The sequence below is a fragment of the Gossypium raimondii genome, chromosome 3 (genome assembly GCF_025698545.1).
Source record: "Gossypium raimondii isolate GPD5lz chromosome 3, ASM2569854v1, whole genome shotgun sequence".
NCBI classification, from domain to species: domain Eukaryota; kingdom Viridiplantae; phylum Streptophyta; class Magnoliopsida; order Malvales; family Malvaceae; genus Gossypium; species Gossypium raimondii.
The window spans coordinates 10,624,123-10,646,341 of NC_068567.1; the positions used below are offsets into that span (position 1 = coordinate 10,624,123).

Genomic DNA, 22,219 nt, shown 5'->3' on the forward strand with positions numbered 1-22,219 from the left:
AAAAAAAGCAGATTCAAAACCCTTTTTCGGTATATCTATTTTCCTTTTCTGTTTTTATTTCTTTTCTCTTTATTTTTGTTTTTGTTTTTTTTTTCCAAAACTATTTGTATTTGATTTTGGTTTCTTTTATTTTTTTTTAAAACTATATATGTATAACGTATAACATATAAAAAAGGGCAAAAAAAATACCTTCTTTTGAATTTTCCGGCCACCGTGTACGGTGTACGGTGGCCGGCACGGCGGTGCGGCGGCGGCTCTCATGGCCGGATCTCTGGCCGGCATCTGGAAAATGGGGAGAGGGTTTGAGAGAATTTTAGGTTTTTTTTAAAGGAAAAGGGAGAAAATGAAATTTTAAGGAAAAAATGATTTATATAGGATATTAAAACGGCGCCGTTTTGGAGGAGTTCAGAAAGCCTCAAAACGACGTCGTTTTGACATGGATCAAACCGACCCGACCCGAATCGCCTAGGATCCGCGTGTTTCTAGATAAAAGGGGTTATTTGCGCCCTGGTCCTTCCTCTTTTGAGGCTATTTACGATTGGGTCCTATTTTGTTTTTATTTTTCAATTTGGCCACAAAATTTCATTTTCTCTCGATTTGGTCCCCATTGAAGTTGCGCGTTTTAGAGGAGAAGGGAAAATTTCCCTTCCAGCCCCTCTAAGTTATTCGCGCTCAATATAACCCCTCCCCTTTGATTTTATTTGCGATTCAGCCTCAAGTTTTTTTTATTTATTCAATTTAGTCTAACTCTTTTTATTATCTATTACCATGTTATTTTATATTTGTAGTGTATGTACATACCTATACATATATTATTTATTTCCTCTTGTCTTATTTTTTCATAAACGTAAATATATGTTTGTATTTATGCAATTATATATATATGTATATACATTTTTATGTTTCTTGTAACCATGCATATACATGTTCTTATATATGAATATATGCAATGTAGGTTTTATAATTTATTTTATACACAGGCACGTCTATATGTATATTACTACTTTATTTCTTTACAACATATCTATATACATAGACATATCTAAATTTACGTACATGCATATGTATAAACGCATATTTTTATATATATTACATAATTTTTTATTATTATATATACATATACATATCTTTTATTTTCATGAATACATACATATACTTTTATATTTTCATATAATTTAATATTTTATATATTTTGTAATTTATATACACAAACTTATATCTATATACATATTTTCTAAATTTTATAAGTATATATTTATATGTACATACTTATATATTTATATTTTTACATATTAAAATATGTATATTTTTATATATATTATTTTATTATAATTCACACACATATATATCTTTTATATTTTTATAATTTTATACATTTTCTTTGTTTATTTCTTTATTTACATCTTCATTACTATTTTGAATGAATGTTCTAATTTTATTCGTTTGTATACGTTGTTATTTTGTTATTAATTTGTCCTTTTATTCATTTTTATTTGTTTTTGCTCATATTATTTTTGTTCACATTATTATATTTATTATTTCATTATGCATATTAACACCATACTTCAAAAAAGAAAATTTTTCTAAAAAAGGCAATATTTAGCATTTGGAAATTCGAGAAAACGTGCCCTAATGTGCTGGGTTTCGATTTTTCTCGTTCAACCAAATAACTTAATATTCTTTTAAAAATTTCAAAATAAGGCAATGTATTACGTTTGGAAATTCGAGAAAACATGCCCTAAGGTGCTGGGTGTCGATTTTTCTCGTTCATCCAAATGGCTTAATATCCTTTTAAAAATTTTAAAATAAGGCAATGTTTTGCGTTTGGGAAATTCGAGAAAACATGCCCTAAGGTGTTGGGTGTCGATTTTTCTCGTTCAACCAAATGGCTTAATATCCTTTTAAACAGTTTAAAATAAGGCAATGTTTTCCGTTTGGAAATTCGAGAAAACGTGCCCTAAGGTGCTGGGTGTCGATTTTTCTCGTTTAACCAAATTGCCAAATATCCTCTTGAATTTTAATCCATGCCATTCAAGTTTTTTTTTAAGGATCGTATTTTAAATTTCTTTAAAGTTTTCAGTTTTTCGACACTAAGACATTAAGTAATCAACTAGGTACCAATTTTGGGCGTATCGAGGGTGCTAATCCTTCCTCGTGCGTAACCGACTCCCGAACCCATTTTTTTGAATTTCGTGGATCAAAATCGTTGTTTTAATAAAATTAAATCGTTTATTAAAAACAACCGTTTGTCAAGGTGATCCAATCACACCTTATCAAAAAGGATTGGTGGCGACTCCCGTTTTCGTTTTCATTTTTTCAAAACCCAAGTCGACCCCGTTTTCATCCAAAAAAATGGTGTCAACAGAAGGTAAAAAGGATCTAGCCCGAACGGGTGCTCCTATCCTGATATAGCCCTCCCGAAGAATATGTGGAAAATGGATTTAGCCTGGATGGGTAATCCGAATTAGGGTCTGAATTTAGCCTGGACTGATAATTCAGATCCAAGCTTATTAGAGTAATTGTCATTGCAGGGGATTTAGCCTGGACTAGTACTCCCAACAATACTCTATGAGTTTATATTACAGGGGATTTAGCCTGGACTAGTAATCCCACTGTAAGGATGAGGTTCGCGGGAGTGTGCTCTCTGAAATGAAAATGTGCGCACATGAATATGAATTGACGGACCCAGATTTGTACACTTAGGTGTACCCTTGAAAATCCATCGAAATTCCAAGTAGTTCAACAGGGTAAATATGGAAAAATAACAAGGGAATGGAAATTATGGAATTGATGAGCTAATCAATCATGGTATATATTATTGATACATGGAAATTATTGAACTAACTTGAATGTTGAGTTTGTGCATGTTAGGGGAATAATGTATTGAATGGATGTATGAATGTTTATTGCATTGTATTGAAAATATTAGGTAAGTATAATTCTTGTTACATGAACTTACTAAGCACAAAGTGCTTACCCTGTTTCATTTTCTCATGTTTTGTAGTGTTAAGAGCTCGAAGGTCGGATTTGGTCAGAGATGCATCACACTATCAACCTCAAGATCTCGGTACATAAAGAAACTTTATTTTGGAAATCAATGGCATGTATAAGCTAGTAAAGTACATGTTAGTGTGAAATGAACGTATGGTTAGCCATTCGTATGGCTAACAAATTTTGGTTTTGGTATGTGATGAGGTTATCTATTGAATATGTTAAATCTATCTTGAAAATATGTTGAAATGGATTGGTTGTGTTGGATTGGTCTCGGTTTGAAATTGTAGGGAAGATTAGATATTTACAAAGGGGTTATATTAAGTTTAAAAAAATTTATTCAGTAAAATTTGGTAATGCCTCATACTCTATTTCGGCGACGAATACGGGTAGGGGGTATTACACAAAGTACACTTGTAATAGGCCTCCATCACCTGAAGGAGAGCAAAGCAAGACTCAAACCACTCCTCAGACGAATCTAATATGTCGGGACAAAGGCTGCCAACAAACAAAGTGAACACATCACTTTGAATTGTTAAACCCTTTTCCAAATCCTTATTCCAGTGGCGATAGGCACAACACAACGAACCTAAAAATAACATATATATTGAAAAATACTTAGCAAAAAATTAAAGGTAAAACAGAAATTAAACTGATGAAAATAGAAATCTTGATTCATTTCTTTACTGTGTACAACTACAAATATTTATAAGTGTTGTATGAGCTAACTGTAGCTAACAACCTCACTAACTGTGTAACATACTAACAACCAAGCTACAGCCTTCCTTATACTCCTAACATTCTTCCAACTTCTCCATAAGTAAAACTTGAAGACAATTGCGAAAACGTACAAAGGATGAAGCAGATAGAGGTTTGGTGAGAATGTCAGCCACCTGATCACAAGCCGAAACTTCACCAACAGCAAGCGACCCATTCGCAACTTTCTCACGAACAAAAAATAAATCGAGCTCTACATGTTTGAACTTAGAGTGAAGAACAGGATTGACTGCAATAGCAACTGCACTTGAATTGTCACATCTCTTGTAATAACGAGACTAACCAAGTAACATCACTGGTAGCTATAGCCAAGCTTCGGTATTCAGCCTCAGCTATGGATCGAGATACTACTTGTTGCTTCCTTGATGACCATGAGACTGATGTATGCCTAAAATACACACAATAGCCTGTTGTTGACTGACAATCGTCAAAATCTAACCCTCAGTTGGCATCGACATACCCTACTAAGGACAACCTTTCAGAAAGACGAAAAATTATCCCAAAATTAATAGTGCTATGTAAATAACGTAAAATTCGTTTTAACGCAACCATATGCACGGTAGTCGGCGCATGCATGATTTGACAAACTCGATTCACGGCATAGGTAATATCAGGTCGAGTTAAAACTATATATTGTAAAGCACCAGAAGGACTTCTATATTCACTGGGATCACTTAGATGATCTCCTTCTTCCTTTGACAATACTGAAGAACTGACCATAGGTGTGGGAACACTTTTTGCATTAACTAAGTCACTTTTGTCAAGAATCTCTCGAATGTACTTAAGCTGACATAAATGAAGACATCCAGTGGAAGACTAGACAGCTTCAATGCCGAGAAAATGATGGAGATCCCTCATGTCTTTGAGTGAAAACTCACCATGTAATTGTTGAATAAAGCCATCAATATTATCTGACAGACTTCCAATAATAATAATATCATCCACATAAACTAAGACATATAAGGTAAAAGTGGATGTAACACGAACAAATAAAGAAGCATCAGATTTAGATAAGAAAAAACCAGCGGAAAGAAGAAAACATTTCAATTTATCGAACAAGGCACGAGGAGCTTGACGAAGACCATATAAAGCTTTAGTTAAACGACACACCAAGTGCTCACCATTAGGACCATATTGAACATATCCAGGAGACTGTTACATAAACACCTTATCAGTGAGATCTCCATTTAATAAAGCATTATTAACATCAACTTAACGAAGTACCAACCTTTAGACACAGCAACAGCTAATATAGTTCGAATATTAGCAGGTTTGACCACAAGACTAAAAGTCTCCTTAAAATCATAGCCAGGAACCTGAGAGCAGCCTTTTGCTACCAATCGAGCTTTTCGACGAGTAACAGTCCTATCAGGATTTTTCTTAACCTTAAATATCCATTTACAACCAATAACCTTCCTACAAGGTGGCAACGAAATGAGCTCCCAAGTAGAATTTTGAAGAAGAGCATCATATTCAGCTTGACCAGCCTGACGCCATTCCATACTAGTAAAAGCCTCATCAATGGTATGAGTTTCAGAAGTAGAAGCTTCAACAGAGAACGCTTTAGGTTTAAAAACCCCAGCTTTCGAATGAGTAACCATAGAATGTGTGTTGCTCGAATATGGAGGAGCAGACGGAGAGGCAGAAGAGACATTGAATGGCTGAAGAGTGGTACTCAGAGGTAAGAACCCTGAATTATCTGGAGAAGGAGCGGTGCTTAGAGGTAAGGACCCTGAATTATCTGAAGAATAAACTAAAATAAACAGAGTTGTAGATGTAGCCAAAATAGGTGACAAGCTTGACTCTTGTAAAGAACCAGTAAATCGATTGTTAACAATTAGCACATAAGTAGAGATACGTGAACTTGACAAGGAGACATCAACAACATTCTTGGAAAACAGGAAATGACTTTCATCAAACACAACATGGCGAGATAAAAATAACTTTCCCATCGGATGTGAGACATTGATATCCTTTATGTTGAGAGCTGTACCCCAAAAAAGTACAGGGCTGAGATCTAAAATCCAGTTTATGAGACTGAAATGGCCGCAGATACAGAAAATAATAGCATTCAAATACTCGTAAATGATCATACGTGGGATATTTGCCATGAAGAATAAAAAAAAGACTACAACTTCAGAACAGAGGTGGGAAGACGATTAATAAGATGAACTGCATAACAAAATGCATAACCCCACAAGCTCTTGGGAAGATTCAATTGAGCCAACAAAGTAAGCCCCATATCAATAATATGTCGATGTTTGCGTTCTGTCACACCATTCTGTTCGAACATATGCAGACAAGAAAGCCAATGAATGATGCCATGTTCTATCAGACCAGATTTGAAAGCACGATACTCTCCACACCAATCACTCTAGAATTGTTTAATATCTCGCCCAAACTGATTTTTCACTGATCGCTGAAACTGAACAAAGCAATCCACAGCTTAAGACTTACGCTGAATAAGATAGAGCCAAGTATAGCGAGTGCACATATCAATAAATGGTACATAATACCAGTGAGTACTAGAAGCAACAGATGCATGTCCCCATAAATTGGAGACAACCAAAACAAACAGTTCATTATATTCAGTAGTAGGAGAAAAAGGCAATTTATGAAATTTCCCTTTCTGACAGGCGATACACACATTTGTAAGACTAGAATTTTTTAATACAATCTGACATTTTTCTCAAATAGACTTAACCACAAGAGCAGAGGGATGACCAAGTCTTTGGTGCCATAACGTAAAAGTATTACAGTTGTTAGAAGGAGACAGAGGTGTAGGATTTGAAACAAGAGAAGCCATTGCAGCATAAACAGAAGCAGTCGGTGAGAACTGATAGAGACCACCACAAATGTGGCCCCGTAGTAAAATTTCCTAAGTCTTGATGTCCTTAACACAGTAAGACGGATGAAATTCAAAAAATACGTAATTTTTAGTAGCAAATTGAGAAATAGACAGAAGATTCTTTTATATAGTTGGCACACAAAGAATATTAGACAAGTGAAGTAATTTATTCTTTGTAATCAAAACAGAATGACCAACACTTGAAATCTTTGTAGGAGTCCCATCACCCATAAAGAGAAAAGATATATTTGAATACGGAGTGGATTCATTCAAAGCAGAAGCCTCTCAACAAACATGATTGGTAGCCTCTGAGTCTGGATACCAGGATGTCGTCCCTACAGGAATAGGAATATAGGAATCACCATCAAAATTATACCCAAAATTAGTTGCATTAACATTGGAGCCATTGGAATTCGAAACATCAGATGTGTTAAAATCGAGAATACGAGGCAACCAAACTCCTGGTGGCACTAAAGTAGGAAAAACACGAGCATGTAGTTTTGTCCTCCATGAAACTTGAGACTCATCATTACCAAAAGATCGAAAACCTGAATTATGTCCAATAGTCCCGGCAAACTGAACACAATTCGAAATTGGTGGATGGGAACCAACACTATTAAAATGGCCCCCAGAACCATGACCCACGGAAGTTGAACCAAATTGATGACCGGCCGAATTTAATTCTGCCCAAGAACATAGCCCACCAGGCATTGAAGGATTAACAGAATTATAAGGCCCAACTAACGGCCTAGAAGGTCCAGTACCAGAACCTGCCAAATGTCCAGCACTAAAGCCTACTCCAAGGCCTGCAACATGTCCAGCACCAAGGCCCGCCAAATGTCCAGTACCAAGGCCTACTCCAATGCCTGTCGAATGTCCAAATATCCTAGCATCAGATGACCCAACAGATGGCCCAAAGGCAACACCAGTCCTATCACAAAAATCATCAAAATATTGATGAACCCCAGTCTGTGAATAAGCCGTCGCAGCAGAGAGGGCCACACCATGGATTCGACTGTGGCACCATCGTAGATAAACCATCACCAGAACCTGTCATCAAACCAAGCATAGCAGCATACTGTGCACGAGAACCGTCCATTACCGACGCACCCGAACCACGATCGACAGACGAATCTCTCGCCCCCAACATTGGACCACCATACTCGCGATTGAAACGGTAGTAACACCGTTGAGCCAAGTGTCCAACTCGGCCACAGATTTGGCACTGAACGCGGGACTGAAAACCTCTTCCACGACTAACAGGTGGTCGTCCGCCGCGCCCTGAACCAACCACCATTGGTGCCTCCATCAAATGTGCATGCATCAGTGTCTCTTGAACCGCACGAACATGCCTGCCTTTAAACTCCAATAGGACATCAATCAAACGCTACAACGGTAGAGGCTCGGAAGAAAAAGACGCAAGGGTGAGAACAGCGTCTCCGACAGCAGTCCAGCTAGTATGATTTCAACCTTCTCTGTTTCAGAGATCCGAGAACCAACTGCATCTATCAAGACGCAAATGTTCTGAATCTTCGCAACGTACTCCTTAATCGACATCACACCCTTCTTGATCGAATGAAGTTCATGACGGATGCAAGAGAGCTTCGCACCAAAGACGGCAGTAAAAAGTCGCGTTGCGGTGGTCCAGACATCATTCGCTGTTTTTGTATCTGCAAAACTAGATAAAACAGAGGAAGTAATAGTAGAAATAAGCCAAAAGGTAAACAACTTATCCTATTGAACATAAGCCAAAGCATCCGAATTTACCACCAAAGAACCATCCGACGACTGCACGAACCTCGATGGAGCAGAAATCGTGCCATAAAGAAAGCTAGTCAGATTATAACCATCTGTGATTAACCGAATGTGTTGTCGCCATTGCACAAAACTATTATCATCAAGCTTCACAGTTTCGTGTCAAGGAAACGACTGAACCAACTGAGCGTTGCTGAATGTCGAGTAGCAAAAAGGTATAGCGGTGGAATCTGTGGAAGTATTGGTAGCCATCAGAGTACTATAGAATAGGTCTCCAAGGATTAGTCGACTGATATCATGACAAATACACAGCAAAAACTTAAAGGTAAAATAGAAATTAAACTGATGAAAATGGAAATCTTGATTCATTTATTTATTGGGTAAAACTACAAATATTTATAAGTGTTGTATAAGTTAACTGCTGCTAACAACCTCACTAACTGTTTAATAGACTAACAACCAAGCTATAGCCTTTTTTATACTCCTAACATATATAATTTCTAAAAAGCAAAAATAATCAAAATGAGCCATAAAAAGTTTGAGAAACCGAAACACATAAAACTCGAAAAACACGAGCCTCTAAGGCTTGAAAAATTGCAACTAATTACCATTGAGTTGAATAGCAAAATTTCAAAAAGGAAAGACTTGGTAAAGTCATGGGGATATTGGTGCTGAGACTAAGTCTATCGCACGTTCCTTTACAATTAGTCTACTTATCAAACAAAGCCACTCTACAAAGCCACTAAATTTTGCGATGTTTATATAGAAAAATGTCACTATAGAACATGACTTTTAGCGGCACTTTTATCACAAACGCCGCTAAAGAACATGACCTTTAGCGGCGCTTTTATCACAAACACCGCTAATGAACATGACCATTAGCGACGCTTTTATTACAAACGCTAATGAACATGACATTTAGCGACGCTTTATCCACAAATGCTGCTAAAGAACATGATTTTTAGCAACGTTTTTATCACAAATGTCACTAAAGAACATGACCTTTAGCGACACTTTTATCAAAAACGCCGCTAAAGAACATGACCTTTAGCGACGCTTTTATCACAAACACCGCTAAAAAATATGACATTTAGCGTCACTTTTATCACAAACGCCACTAAAAGTAGTTCTTTAGCAACGTTTATGAATAAACGCCACTAACTTTGACAAATTTGTAACATTCAATTTTCATCCATATACAACCCTTCCTATAGCATAAAATCCAACCAAAAATAACAAATCTAAATGATACTTCAAATTCAACGAAAGATATATGATATAAATTGATAACTGAAGTATTGGCCTTGGTATTGGATTAAATAGTTGTCAAAGCAGTTGGTTTTCAAGAAGTTCAGCCCAACGCAATAAATAAATAAATAAAGGCTGATGTGCATTATACAAAGGCCAGAACGGCTAAATTCATTAAGGGAAAATAAAAAGGTTCAGCAGTGACTTCCTTCATGGGACAACACTAAAGTAGTCAATGAAAATCTCACATAAAACTAGGACAGACTGGTCCCTTGGAGAGGCCGAGACGAACTTCCAAGTTGTGGTGCAAGTCCAGTGGCCGAACAGTCTCTGAATCTCGAGGATTTGCAGCAAACACCATTAATTTTAAATTTCAGCTAACCCGCAAAATAAACATTACCATGGGATGAATATGTACAATAGTCACAAGGAAAAGAGTGCTTATTTTGATTTTAGTATGTATTGCCATACCATTCAGATAATCCTCGAAGCCAAAATCATCTAAAGTTCCTGCCATCGCTTCCAACCCTAGCATCGAAGATGGTAGCAATGGCCTCTGAAACCTGCATAATTTTCAAAGAATATACATAAAAGATGTTATTCAGCAGTGAATTCTAAATCTGATAATTGCCACTAAAGATGTCATACACTATATACATATTGGTAGTCTTTGTTCACTATAGGGATAATTAGGCTTTTCTAAGTAATCTGTCTGGTCCAAATCTATGCCCTCTCTAAAACCAGTAAAGGAAATTTTTAATTACCATTTAGATATATGCATGTCCCCTAACATAAAAGAGACGCTAACACAACACACAACACAAAACACAAATGAGTCAAATCTATAGAACATGGATCATTAATGCGTCCAGATCAAAATTTTTATAAATATATAACATCTTAAACATGATTATAACATGGAAAATAGATACAAACACTAAGTAAAATAACAACAACAAAAAAAGTACTCCTGTATGAGCAGAGTTGTTGACATTTCTTCCTATTTCAAATAGATGCACAGGTCTTTAAGAATAAAAACCATAATACTAGCACATTTTATACACACCATGGTGGCATAAAAGAACTTTCCGGCAACCTACAATCATTAATAATGAAAAAGAAAATGATAAGGTCCACCCGTTTCTTAATTTGGATATGACAAGAAGATGAGTGTTTCCATCCATGGGACAGTGGGGAAGATAGTAAGAATCATTTGCTTCATATTTATATATACCATAACTTGTACAAATTGGTGGTGATAAACAAGAAGATTAAATAATTTATTTCATGAAAAATCTTGGAGAGATCACCAACCATACATAATAATCATAAACAATTTATAGTCTGTCACTATCTAATAGTTGGATAATATTCTAATATGTTGTTTTGCATTTGGTTTTACATGCATGGTTACTAGTCTCCATGCAGTTGACAAGAAATCTAGTATAACATCCTCGTATTGATTGGTTGCAATTATTAAAATAATGGTAATTAATGCTGCGAACCTTCGGTTGGGGACGTTGGGGGTGAAAGGTTTTTAAAAACGATTCTTACAAGGATGACGGCCATTATAGGAAAAAAATATCAGAGCGGGCATTTAAGTAATAGATAGTATATACCAGATACAGCACATGCCCGCTAACTGTGTCAGTGAACATTATGCATGCTGCATGCATCTGCATTGCATGACTTCATTGGATGTCAGCATGCATGCATGCTGATTAGAAGTGAAATTATATAGAAAATATCAGATACAATTTAGGAAATCAAGTCGAGACAGTAGTTCAGGAAAAATGACAGAGAGTAACATTGGAGTTGATTCCAAAATAATTAAAGAAATGAAGTATTGAAACAATATATTCGTATTTATCAAAAATTCAAACTTTAAAGACAATATTATTATGAATATGAATAGCATATATCTACTTACCATCCAGTTCTTTTAACCCATTTTGTGTGCACAAATGAAATGGTACATACCCTCGAAGACTCCACAATCAAAGTTCCTCCAGTATTATCTTAATCACAATCTATTTTAGCCAGCAAACATGTTATTAGTGTATTCTTTAATTCCAATGCAATATTATCTCATCATTCATGGTTGAAATGTTTTTTTCTTTAAAATTGCAGAAGGAATACTCGAATCCAATTCTTTCAAACAATAAATCGATTTTAAACAGTTGTTTTTAAAAAAAAATTAAAAGAAAACAGTGAACAGCTATAAGAGTTGCTGAAAAAATAAAATAGGTAAAAAAGAACAAGAGATTTCAGGTGCGAGAAATGGTTTGGAAAAAATAAAGGGAATTGGGAGGAAAAAATAAAGGGAATTGGGGTAAGGGAGAAATGGTTTGGGAAAAATAAAATAGGTAAAAAAGAACAAGAGATTTCAGGTGCGATTTCTGGGGTGGGGGGAATCGATTTTGGAAAAAAGAAGGAAAAAAAAATGAAGAGATTTTATTTGAAATTTTGAGATAAAAAAATATAAATACAAAATGATGTCGTTTTGAAAAAAAATTTGTAGCGTTTGGAAAAAAATGTCACTGTTGCTCAATTTTTAGCGCGTTTTTTATATAAACGCCACTAGCGCTCGACTTTTTTACAATTTTTATATTGAATTATTGTAATTTTTTATTTAAATTTTAAATAAATAATTTTTTATTTTAAGTAATATTTAAAAGAATTAGATAAAATTATAGTTTTTAGTTTTGTATTTCTTTTTTATTTTTGTATTTTATTTTTATTTGTTATAATTTGCTCCTATCCAAAATAGATAGTTACTTATCTATATCAATTTGTTACTTTTTATTTATTTATCATTTTTTAAATCTAATATTTAAATATATCAAATGATTTAGATTAAATATTTTAAATATAAAAGCATTAATTGATTGTATAAAATTTCATCATTTAACAAATCTCAAGTAAACCTTAAATCCTAAACCATTTAATATATATAAAGTTTATATATTATCTCTTAAATAATTTAAACTATAATCATAATTTTAATATATTAAAATTAATATTATCTCTTTTACAATTATATAAGAAATTATTTAATATATAAATTAAAAAAATACTAATTAATCTAAACCCTAAATCCCTAACTCATATCCCTTAAACCTTGAATCATAAAATATAAACCCTAAACCCCTAACCTTTAACCCCTAACCCTTAAACCTAGAGGTGACATGGGCCGCGTCCTAGGCTCTGGCCTGATTCGGCCCGAAATATGGGCCTGAAATATTGTCCAGGCCTGGCCTGAGAAAAATTCCTAAGCCCAAGCCCGACCCGGCCATGTCCATTTTTTTAATAACCACCAAAAATTTATTTTAAAAAAATAAAAAAAAGTATTTTAAAAAATTATAAAAATATTTTAAAATTAAAAAATATATATTTATTATATATTCGGGCCAGGCCCGGGCCAAAAAAGGGGTGCCCGAAGCTCGGCCCTTTTTGTAAACGGGCCTATTATTTTGCCCAAACCTATATTTCGGGCCTATATTTTTACCCGAACCCTCCCATATTTCGGGCGGGCCGTCGGACTTGGCTTTTAAATTATTAAATTGTAGAAAGGACACGAACCTGTGGAATGAGGATTCACTTGACAAACAGCTGTAAGGACACGAACCTGTGGAATGAGGATTCACTTGGGTTTTAAATCATTCATTTTAACCAATGGAATGGAAAAAGGTGATCTTGGACTTGGCTTTTAAATTATTAACTTGTAGAAAGGGGGTTAGGGTCGTGGACTTGGTCTTATAGCAAGTCAATCATCGTACAGAGAGGGTTACCTTGTTAATCAGTATAAAGAAGGCTTAGATGATCACCAAAACTTGAGAAATCAACTAAACCAAATTTATTAAATAGAGTGACTGAGGGAGTGCAGAAATATTGTGTGCCAAGTGCCAATCCTCATATGGCAACGCTGGCTCTGGTTAGAATTTTACAATTGATACTTTTCAGCCGTTTGCTTGCAGCAGGAGAGTCGGTGGCTTCTCAAGCCTGGCCAGGTTGCAAAGATGAGTGTGGAAACATGAGCATTCCATATCCTTTCGGCATGAGTCCAGGGTGTTACTTGAACGAGGGCTTTCTAATCACTTGCAACACGTCTGTCAGCCCCCATCGACCACAATTGTTACGTAGTAACTTCGATGTCACTAACATAACACTTGAAGGTCAGGTGGAAATCTTACATTATGTAGCTAAGGATTGTTACTACCGCAACGGAACAGCTGCGGACTGGAACTACCCTCAGCTGCAGGCGGGAAAGTTGGCGGGAAAGTTCACCATCTCAAATAGAAACAAGTTCATTGCTGTTGGTTGCGACATAAATGCGCAAATTTGGGCTGAACGTGAGCATAACAATAGTACATATATTACCGGCTGCATGGTATATTGCGAGAAAGCGGACGCTCTCCACCTTAATGGTTCTTGCTCAGGTGTTGGATGTTGCCAAGTCTCCATTCCTAGTGGACTTAAGAATCTTAACATATCAGTATTAAGCTACTACAACCATACAAGAGAACGGGACTTCAATCCTTGTAGCTACGCCTTTGTTGTAGACGAGAGCAAGTCCAGTTTCAGCGATAAAAGTTTTGGTGAGTTAGCGCATAAAGAATTTCTTCCCATGGCGCTTGATTGGGCGATTGGAAATGAACCTTGCAATGTATCTGAGCATAAACCTGATTATGCTTGTAAACAAAATAGCATCTGCTACAACCCTGAAAACAGGTCCGGTTATCTCTGCAAGTGCAAGGATGGATACAATGGAAACCCATATCATCCCCATAGTTGCCAAGGTATCTATATAATATGCTCATATTACCATTTCTTTTTCATTGTTCTGCTCCTTTTTTGCCACTTTAGGAGTGATCTGTTTTCTTTTAATGATCTCCAGAGATTGATGAGTGCAAAGATTCGAGCCTACACAATTGTATTTCTGAAAGAAATTGTTTTAATACGCCTGGAAGTTATAAATGTTTTTGCACAAAAGGCTTTTATGGGGATGGCGAAAAAGATCGAAAGGGCTGTATGCGAAATCAACCAAATGTCATAAAAATCTCTATTGGTAGGTGTTTCAATGAATGCGTTTTTTATCGTATTGGATCGATTCTAACTTTAGCTTTTATATGACGCATACTGCTTAAATCATTTCCAACATTTTAGCTGGTGTTTTGTGGCAGTTATTGGCTTATGTGTGCTGGTTGTTATTGTGGGTTCTTCATGGTTGTTCTTCATAAACAAGAAAAGAAAGCTACTCAACATGAAAAAGAAGTTCTTTAAGCAAAATGGTGGCTTACTGTTACAGCAAGAGCTACATGAACAACGAGTATCAACTGAAACCGTTAAGATTTTCTCTGCAGAAGCGCTTAAGAATGCAACCAAAAACTATGATGAGAGCCAAATTATTGGAAAGGGAGGGTTCGGCACTGTTTACAAAGGTATCCTGAAGAATGGCACTGAGGTAGCTATCAAGAAATCCAAAGTTGTTGATCAAAGCCAAATTAAGCAGTTCATCAATGAGGTTATTATTCTCACCCAAATAAACCATAGAAATGTGGTCAAGCTTTTAGGTTGTTGCTTGGAGACTGAGGTCCCCTTGTTGGTTTATGAATTTGTTTCCAATGGCACCTTATCCGAGCACATCCACTGTGAAGACAAAGCTTCTTCGATTTCTTGGGGAATTCGGTTAAGGATAGCTACGGAATCAGCGCAAGTGTTGTCATATTTGCACTCTGCAGCTTCTATACCAATCATTCATAGAGATGTGAAGCCTACAAACATCCTCCTGGACGACAATTATACTGCAAAGGTTTCGGACTTCGGAGCTTCACGATTAGTTCCGATGGATCAAACTCAGTTATCAACGATGGTGCAAGGAGCTCTTGGATATTTAGACCCTGAATACTTGTGTACAGCGCAACTGACAGAAAAAAGCGATGTCTACAGCTTTGGTGTCGTCCTAGTTGAGCTGCTAACGGGCAAAACTGCGCATTCTTTTGAAGGGCCTGAAGAAGAAAGAAACTTAGCGAACCATTTTGTTCTATGGTTGAAAAATGATCGATTGTTTGAGATTCTAGATGATAAAGTGGCGAAAGAAGGAGCGGTTGAGCAGATTAAAGAAGTAGCTAAACTAGCAAAGAAGTGTTTAAACGTAAAAGGTGAAGAGAGGCCTTCAATGAAGGAAGTTGCACAAGTGCTTGAGGATGTAAGAAGACTCAGGTGCGAACATCCATGGGCTGAAGTTGCTGTTAATTTGGAGGAAACAGAGTTTCTGCTTGGAGAAACATAGATGTTTCTACTAATAACAGCAGCCAAGGTTTCACAACAATGGCGGTGTAGTTGTTTAGCAAGAAACCAGAGAATTATATATATATATGTATACATATATTTGTGATCTTTGTTGATTTTAAATTTGTTTTGGGACATTTTAGGTGTTCATATTTTGTTGCTTATATGTAACATTCAGTAGTAAATAAAACAGCCCTCGAGGTGTTTCATCTTCAGTAGTAAAATTAGAGAGATGCAACCACTCTCTAAAACCCACCTGGAAGGACATATTGTGGAGGGCATTGATGAGGTTAAGGAGGTTGGCGGCATTGGAGAATGATGCAGCCGACTTGGCGAGGGCTTCAAGGTACTTGGTGGCTACCAAGGTAAGGCTGTCCACTGCTGAGACTCACCTGCACCTGAACCCAACTGATTTGCAAATCTAAGACACTGCTACTTTGGTTATATTGAAAACAACTCCACGAGATGTGCTGTTTCTTGGTGTGGTTATTTGATTTTCTCTTAGATTTGGGCTATTTCATGGCACTTGATATTGGTCGTCTTCTAATTGCTAAAATCCTAGGGTTCGTTTGATATATTGGAACCAATCTTTTCTGAATAGTACTATAAATGAAATTTAGTTATTGTTCATATATATTTGTTTATTAAGCTAAATAAAATAATATGAACAAGATTTTGAAGTTTATTAAATCATCTAAACACATGCTCAATTAATTTATATTCATGAACAATCTCATTTATGTTTATTTAAAGATTGCTTAACAAATCATATAAAACTCATTTATTGTTCTATATCTATACTATTTATTATGCATATTATCGAGTTAGTGTCACCCATCAATTGGGTATGAATTCAATTATACAATAACCAAAAAACCTTATTATATACAAAGTAAGTTATATGTGATTGTTTTTTTTTTTATAAATCAACAAAAATTTATCCATAATAAGATTTGAACCAAAACATCATGCATATAAAACTTTTCATTTATCATCTAAACTAAAGCAACTTTTTATTTCTATATGAAACCTTAATAACTATATTTGTTATATACATTTTATATATTTGTGTATATATACTCACTAATAATAAAGTTTGTGTCACGAGTCAATCATGTACCAATTAGATTAGTGAAATTACAAAAATATTATTTCGTATTTTAAAAATTATCTTATTTGAGGATATTTTAATCTTTTTATATAAAAAACTTAATAAAAAGTTGCATATTGTTAGACTTGAATCTATGCTATTAACATTAATAAAACATTAACTTTACCACTAAATCTAATATTTATTTTAATATAATATTTACATTTTAACTGTATTGTGAATACTAAATCAAATTTGGCATGCATGATCTACATAAATAGATCATGAAATATAACGATTTGATCATTAAAATATTAATCGTATAAATAGTTATGGAAATGTGTAAAACTACTTTAGTTTTTAAATTATGTAAATAGATCCCTATATATATATATATATATATATATATTGTTTGTTTGTTTGTTTGTTTGTTATTGATGAACATTATGGAAGCACAAATCACAGTTTAAACAAAATGTAAGCAGCGGAAAGATTGAACAAAAATACCTCTAGCCATTGTCCGAACCAAATGCCAAAATCTAGACGTTGTAACACCACTATTCGAGCGCGTCAATCAACTGATGAAGACATAGTATTTAACTTTATGAAAACACGAAATTTGAAAAATACATAATTGCTAAAGCCATCTAAGCACTCAAAAACCCCACTAGATCGAATTGTTTTCAAAAAAAGTTTTTGGTGTTTAGGGACCTTATGCTTGGGGGTATTTATAGTGGTGGTTCCCTGTCAAAAACCACCAATCGCATGCCTCACTATCACACAAAAACCCACTATCGCACAAGCAAGATGTGGAAGTTGGGAACAAAAGTGGAAATGGGCAGCAAACGTGGGTTATACCCACGAACCAAAATTGGCTCCAACATTCTCCCACTTGGTTCGTATTACCCTTGAAAACTTAAAGTTGAAACATAATGCATGAATCATGACGATATTTTCTCTTAGAATTTGAGTAGTATCTTCCATATATCACTATACATCATGGCTCAACACTTTAGCCCAAATTTCTTAATGAATAAACCCAATGTTTATTCCAGGTCCAAAATTTAGTGACATTTCTTGAAATAATCAAATTAATGTGCACAGAAAATATGAGAAACATCGAACTTAACAAAGTTTCATTATAATCGTTCTTATAACGAAAATTTACAAGGCGGGAACAAGTTTCATAATGATAGCATGATCCTTAAATTTGTGTGATGGCATGCCTTTAGTTAAAGTATCAGTTAACATCTGTTCAGTGTTAACGTGCTCAATGACCACTTTTTTTCTTTAACACGTTCCCTTATAGCTAAATACTTAATGTTAATATGTTTACTTCGAATTTGACTTTTGTTATTTTTAACCATAAAGATAACAGTTGAATTGTCACAATATATCATTAATGGCCTAGAAATCGAATCCACAAGTCTAAGCCCAAATATGAAACTCTTGTACCATACTCCATTTGAGGTAGCCTCAAAACATGAAACAAACTCAGCCTCCATAGTGGAAGTAGCAGTTAAGGATTGCTTGACGCTCCTCTAAGATATAGCAAAGCCAACAAACATAAATATGTAACTTGATGTTGATTTACGTGAATCAACACAGTCGGAAAAGTTTGAATCAGAGTAGCCAATCACCTCCAAATTATCTGATCGTTTGTATGTAAACATGTAGTCCTTTGTCCCATTAAGATGTCTGAAAAATTTCTTTGCAGCTCTCCAATGGTCAATACCTAGATTACTCGATATCTTCCCAATATTCCAACTGCAAATGCAACGTCAGGTCTTGTGCAGACTTGAGTAAACATTAGGCTTCCAACAAGAGAAGCATATGGAATGTTTTTCATTTGCTCCTCAAATTCGTTCTTTGGGTATTGGTTCAAATTGAACTTATCACCCTTCACAATAGGAGCCACACTCAATGAATAATCTTTCATCCGAAATCTTTCTAAAACTTTGTTGATATAGGTTTCTTGAGATAGACCTAAGATACCATGATGTTTATCACGATGAATCTTAGTGCCAATGACATAAGACGCATCACTCATATCTTTCATATCAATTAGAAAGAAATAAATTTAGAAAAAAACAGGAGTTTTAAATTTTTTTTCAAAACAAGATCTTGGTAGTGATATATAAAATAATAAACATTTAATCAAAATTGTACCTTTTAGATTCGTTTAGGATGAGCGCTTCGACTAAGTAGTCTTCTCCGCTATCCTCAAGCTCACGTCTGCTGAGTATAGGTTTGCTTCAAATCAGAAAAATTTTCACAAAAATTACCAGTGGGGTAATTTCACAATTTCTCTAAACTTTTAGGTCAAATTATAAATCAAAAAAATATCTCTAGAAATTTGCTGAAATAATCTCTTCATAGAATTTTCTCTCTACAACTTTCTCTTGAATTCAAGTGTGTGAAAAATAATGACCCAAGGCTCTCTTTATATAGGGAGAGTTTTAGCCAGCAAACATGTTATTAGTGTATTCTTTAATTCCAATGCAATATTATCTCATCATTCATGGTTGAAATGTTTTTTTCTTTAAAATTGCAGAAGGAATACTCGAATCCAATTCTTTCAAACAATAAATCGATTTTAAACAGTTGTTTTTAAAAAAAATTAAAAGAAAACAGTGAACAGCTATAAGAGTTGCTGCCAACCAACAAAGTTCAATGTTAATTTTCTTCCCTTTTTCCGCAATTTGTACCTTACAGGCAATAAACATCATCTATTTTAGATATATTTTCTTAATTATAAGATCTCATTCCATTGTACAAAACTGCCTCATTGAAAAACACTTACAAATTCTGGGTTTAGTTTCTGTTTGTTTCCCCAGAAAAAAATACCTGAATTTTCAAGGTTGATCATAGTTGGAATCATTCAAAGCCAAAAACCAGATTGATCAGGTCTGTTTTACTCTTGTTTTACTTATGAATTTGGAAACTGAAAAGAAGGTAAATTATAAGAGTCAGAACATGCATGCATGCAAATTTACTTACTTACTGAAGAATTTTTAATCAAATATTATCTCTCTATATATATATATTTAAAGGTTAAGAATAAGAACAAAATCGAGATCGTAAAAGGATTCAAATCTGATTTTATTTGGACTGATAATTTTTGGTTAAATGACAGAAAACTCCGTAAAAACCAGCAATGTCACGCTCATGCTATATTATCCGAGCATTTATGATGTTACAATCATTCAAATATATGAAAAAACTGACGTATACGTATATTTAATATTCCCCTTCGAACTCGAATAAACATAGGGTTTGATAAGCTTGCATGCCTACGCAAATTGAAGCAGATATTGACAACAAGTTCATAAATCTAGCATAATGAATCAAAGAATCAGGCATATCTTGATTAGAACATGAAGCAAATTGATGTAAGAATTGTTTGAAAACCAACCATCAGTTCATGTGTTTTTTTTTTTTTAATTTATTTCCAATGCTTGGTATTAAATCACTTGTCATGAATTATTCGAAACAAAAGAATTTTCATAAAGAATATGGGAAATTATTCTTTGATTTTTTTTAAAAACATTCATGAAGGGAATCAACAGAATTTAACATGGAATTTTTTTAATCAAGAACATGATACTGACAACAACATGGCAACAGTAATGGAGATTAAAAGAACAATGCACATCATCACTTTTTTCCTCAAAAGAATAGCAGAACAGGAAGCTAACCTGGTCCAATGTCTGGTAGTTATCATCTATCCTTGAGTATTTCCTCTCCATATTAACCAATACAAAAGAACAAAACAGATAAAAACTCAAAAGAATAGCAGAACAGGAAGCTAACCTGGTCCAATGTCTGGTAGTTATCATCTATCCTTGAGTATTTCCTCTCCATAGTCCTATGTACACACCTAGGAGTTTGCTGTACATAATTATATGACGGTGATGGTGCATAACTAGGGTGTTGCGGCGTGTAGTAATAATTTTGTTGACGATATGCAGATTGTGGTGGCGTGGGGTATCCGTAAGGACTCCATGAATCTGTACCACCTGACCTGATAGTTCGAGACCTCCTTCTGCTACAACCCTTTGAGAAGATGCAGAGGGCTGCCGATTTGGGGAAATTGGGGGGAAAAAATAAAGGGAATTGGGGTAAGGGAGAAATGGTTTGGGAAAAATAAAATAGGTAAAAAAGAACAAGAGATTTCAGGTGCGATTTCTGGGGGTGGGGGGAATCGATTTTGGGAAAAAGAAGAAAAAAAAAAAAAGGATTTTATTTGAAATTTTGAGATAAAAAAATATAAATACAAAACCACGTCGTTTTGTAAAAAAAATTCAATTTTTAGCGGCGTTTAGACCAAAAACGCCGCTATTGTTTGCTTTTTGCGACGTTTTTTATATAAATGCCACTAACGCTTGACTTTTTTACAATTTTTATATTAAATTATTGTATTTTTCATATAAATTTTAAATAAATAATTTTTTTTATTTCAAGTAATATTTAAAAGAATTAGATAAAATTACAGTTTTTAGTTTTTAGTTTTTGTATTTCTTTTTTTATTTTTGTATTTCATTTTATTTGTTATAATTTGGTCCTATCCAAAATAGATAGTTACTTATCTATATCAATCTATTACTTTTTTTATTTATCATTTTTTAAATCTAATATTTAAATATATAAAATGGTTTAGATTAAATATTTTTAAATATAAAAGTATTAATTGATTGTATAAAATTTCATCATTTAACAAATCTCAAATAAACCTTAAATCCTAAACCATTTAATATATATAAAGTTTATACATTATTTCTTAAATAATTTAAACTATAATCATAATTTTAATATATTAAAATTAATATTATCTCTTTACAATTATATAAGAAATTATTTAATAAATAAATTAAAAATATTAATTAATTTAAACCCTAAATCCCTAACTCATATCCCCTAAACCTTGAATCATAAAATATAAACCCTAAACCCTAAACCCTTGACCCTTAACCCTTGACCCTAAACATTAAACCTTAATCCTTAAACCATAAACAATATATCATAATCCCTAAACCTAGCCATAATCCATAATTCATAAACTTTAAAATAGTAATTCTTAAACCTTAAACCCTAAACTATATACCTAAACCCTAAACTAAAATGATAATTAATTCAATATTTTAAAATTAATACTATCTCTTTCACGATTATATAAGAAATTATTTAATATATAAATTAAAAATAATCAGTCATGTATC

The 22,219-nt window shown here is 34.2% G+C and overlaps 2 protein-coding genes across 25 annotated transcripts; one reads left to right on the forward strand and one right to left on the reverse strand.

Annotated features, from left to right (window-relative positions):
* Positions 1-13,470: 13,470 nt before the first annotated feature.
* Positions 13,471-16,442, forward strand: LOC105797139 (putative wall-associated receptor kinase-like 16). The gene is made up of 3 exons (XM_012627068.2): positions 13,471-14,418; positions 14,517-14,687; positions 14,803-16,442. Exons 1-3 carry the CDS (start codon positions 13,536-13,538, stop codon positions 15,909-15,911), a joined length of 2,163 nt encoding a protein of 720 aa, XP_012482522.1. The 5' UTR covers positions 13,471-13,535; the 3' UTR covers positions 15,912-16,442.
* Positions 16,443-18,331: 1,889 nt separating this feature from the next.
* On the reverse strand, positions 18,332-21,197 carry LOC105797141 (secreted RxLR effector protein 161-like). Of its 24 annotated transcripts, none has more exons than XR_008194271.1 (3): positions 20,814-21,197; positions 19,170-19,253; positions 18,332-18,900 (listed from the first exon to the last, which is right to left on the reverse strand). XR_008194271.1 is itself a non-coding variant. In XM_052628108.1 (3 exons), exons 1-3 carry the CDS (start codon positions 20,837-20,839, stop codon positions 18,542-18,544), a joined length of 336 nt encoding a protein of 111 aa, XP_052484068.1. In that variant the 5' UTR covers positions 20,840-21,197; the 3' UTR covers positions 18,332-18,541. The 24 variants fall into 24 exon arrangements, 2 of the variants coding, with proteins under 2 accessions (XP_052484068.1, XP_052484067.1); XR_008194276.1 differs by having other exon boundaries at positions 18,332-18,986; XR_008194277.1 differs by adding an exon at positions 19,848-19,944 and having other exon boundaries at positions 18,332-19,235.
* Positions 21,198-22,219: the final 1,022 nt, after the last annotated feature.

Excerpts from the sequence above, each read along its gene's own strand:
- LOC105797141 (XM_052628108.1), bottom strand. The coding sequence starts at position 20,839 with ATGATAACTACCAGACATTGGACCAG. Across the intron at positions 19,254-20,813 it reads ACTACCAGACATTGGACCAG|CAAACCTATACTCAGCAGAC; the intron begins GTTAGCTTCCTG and ends TCTGATTTGAAG. Across the intron at positions 18,768-19,169 it reads ATCCTAAACGAATCTAAAAG|TTGGAATATTGGGAAGATAT; the intron begins GTACAATTTTGA and ends TTGCATTTGCAG.
- LOC105797139 (XM_012627068.2), top strand. The coding sequence starts at position 13,536 with ATGGCAACGCTGGCTCTGGTTAGAATTTTACAATTGATACTTTTCAGC. Across the intron at positions 14,419-14,516 it reads TCATCCCCATAGTTGCCAAG|AGATTGATGAGTGCAAAGAT; the intron begins GTATCTATATAA and ends AATGATCTCCAG. Across the intron at positions 14,688-14,802 it reads TGTCATAAAAATCTCTATTG|TTATTGGCTTATGTGTGCTG; the intron begins GTAGGTGTTTCA and ends GTTTTGTGGCAG.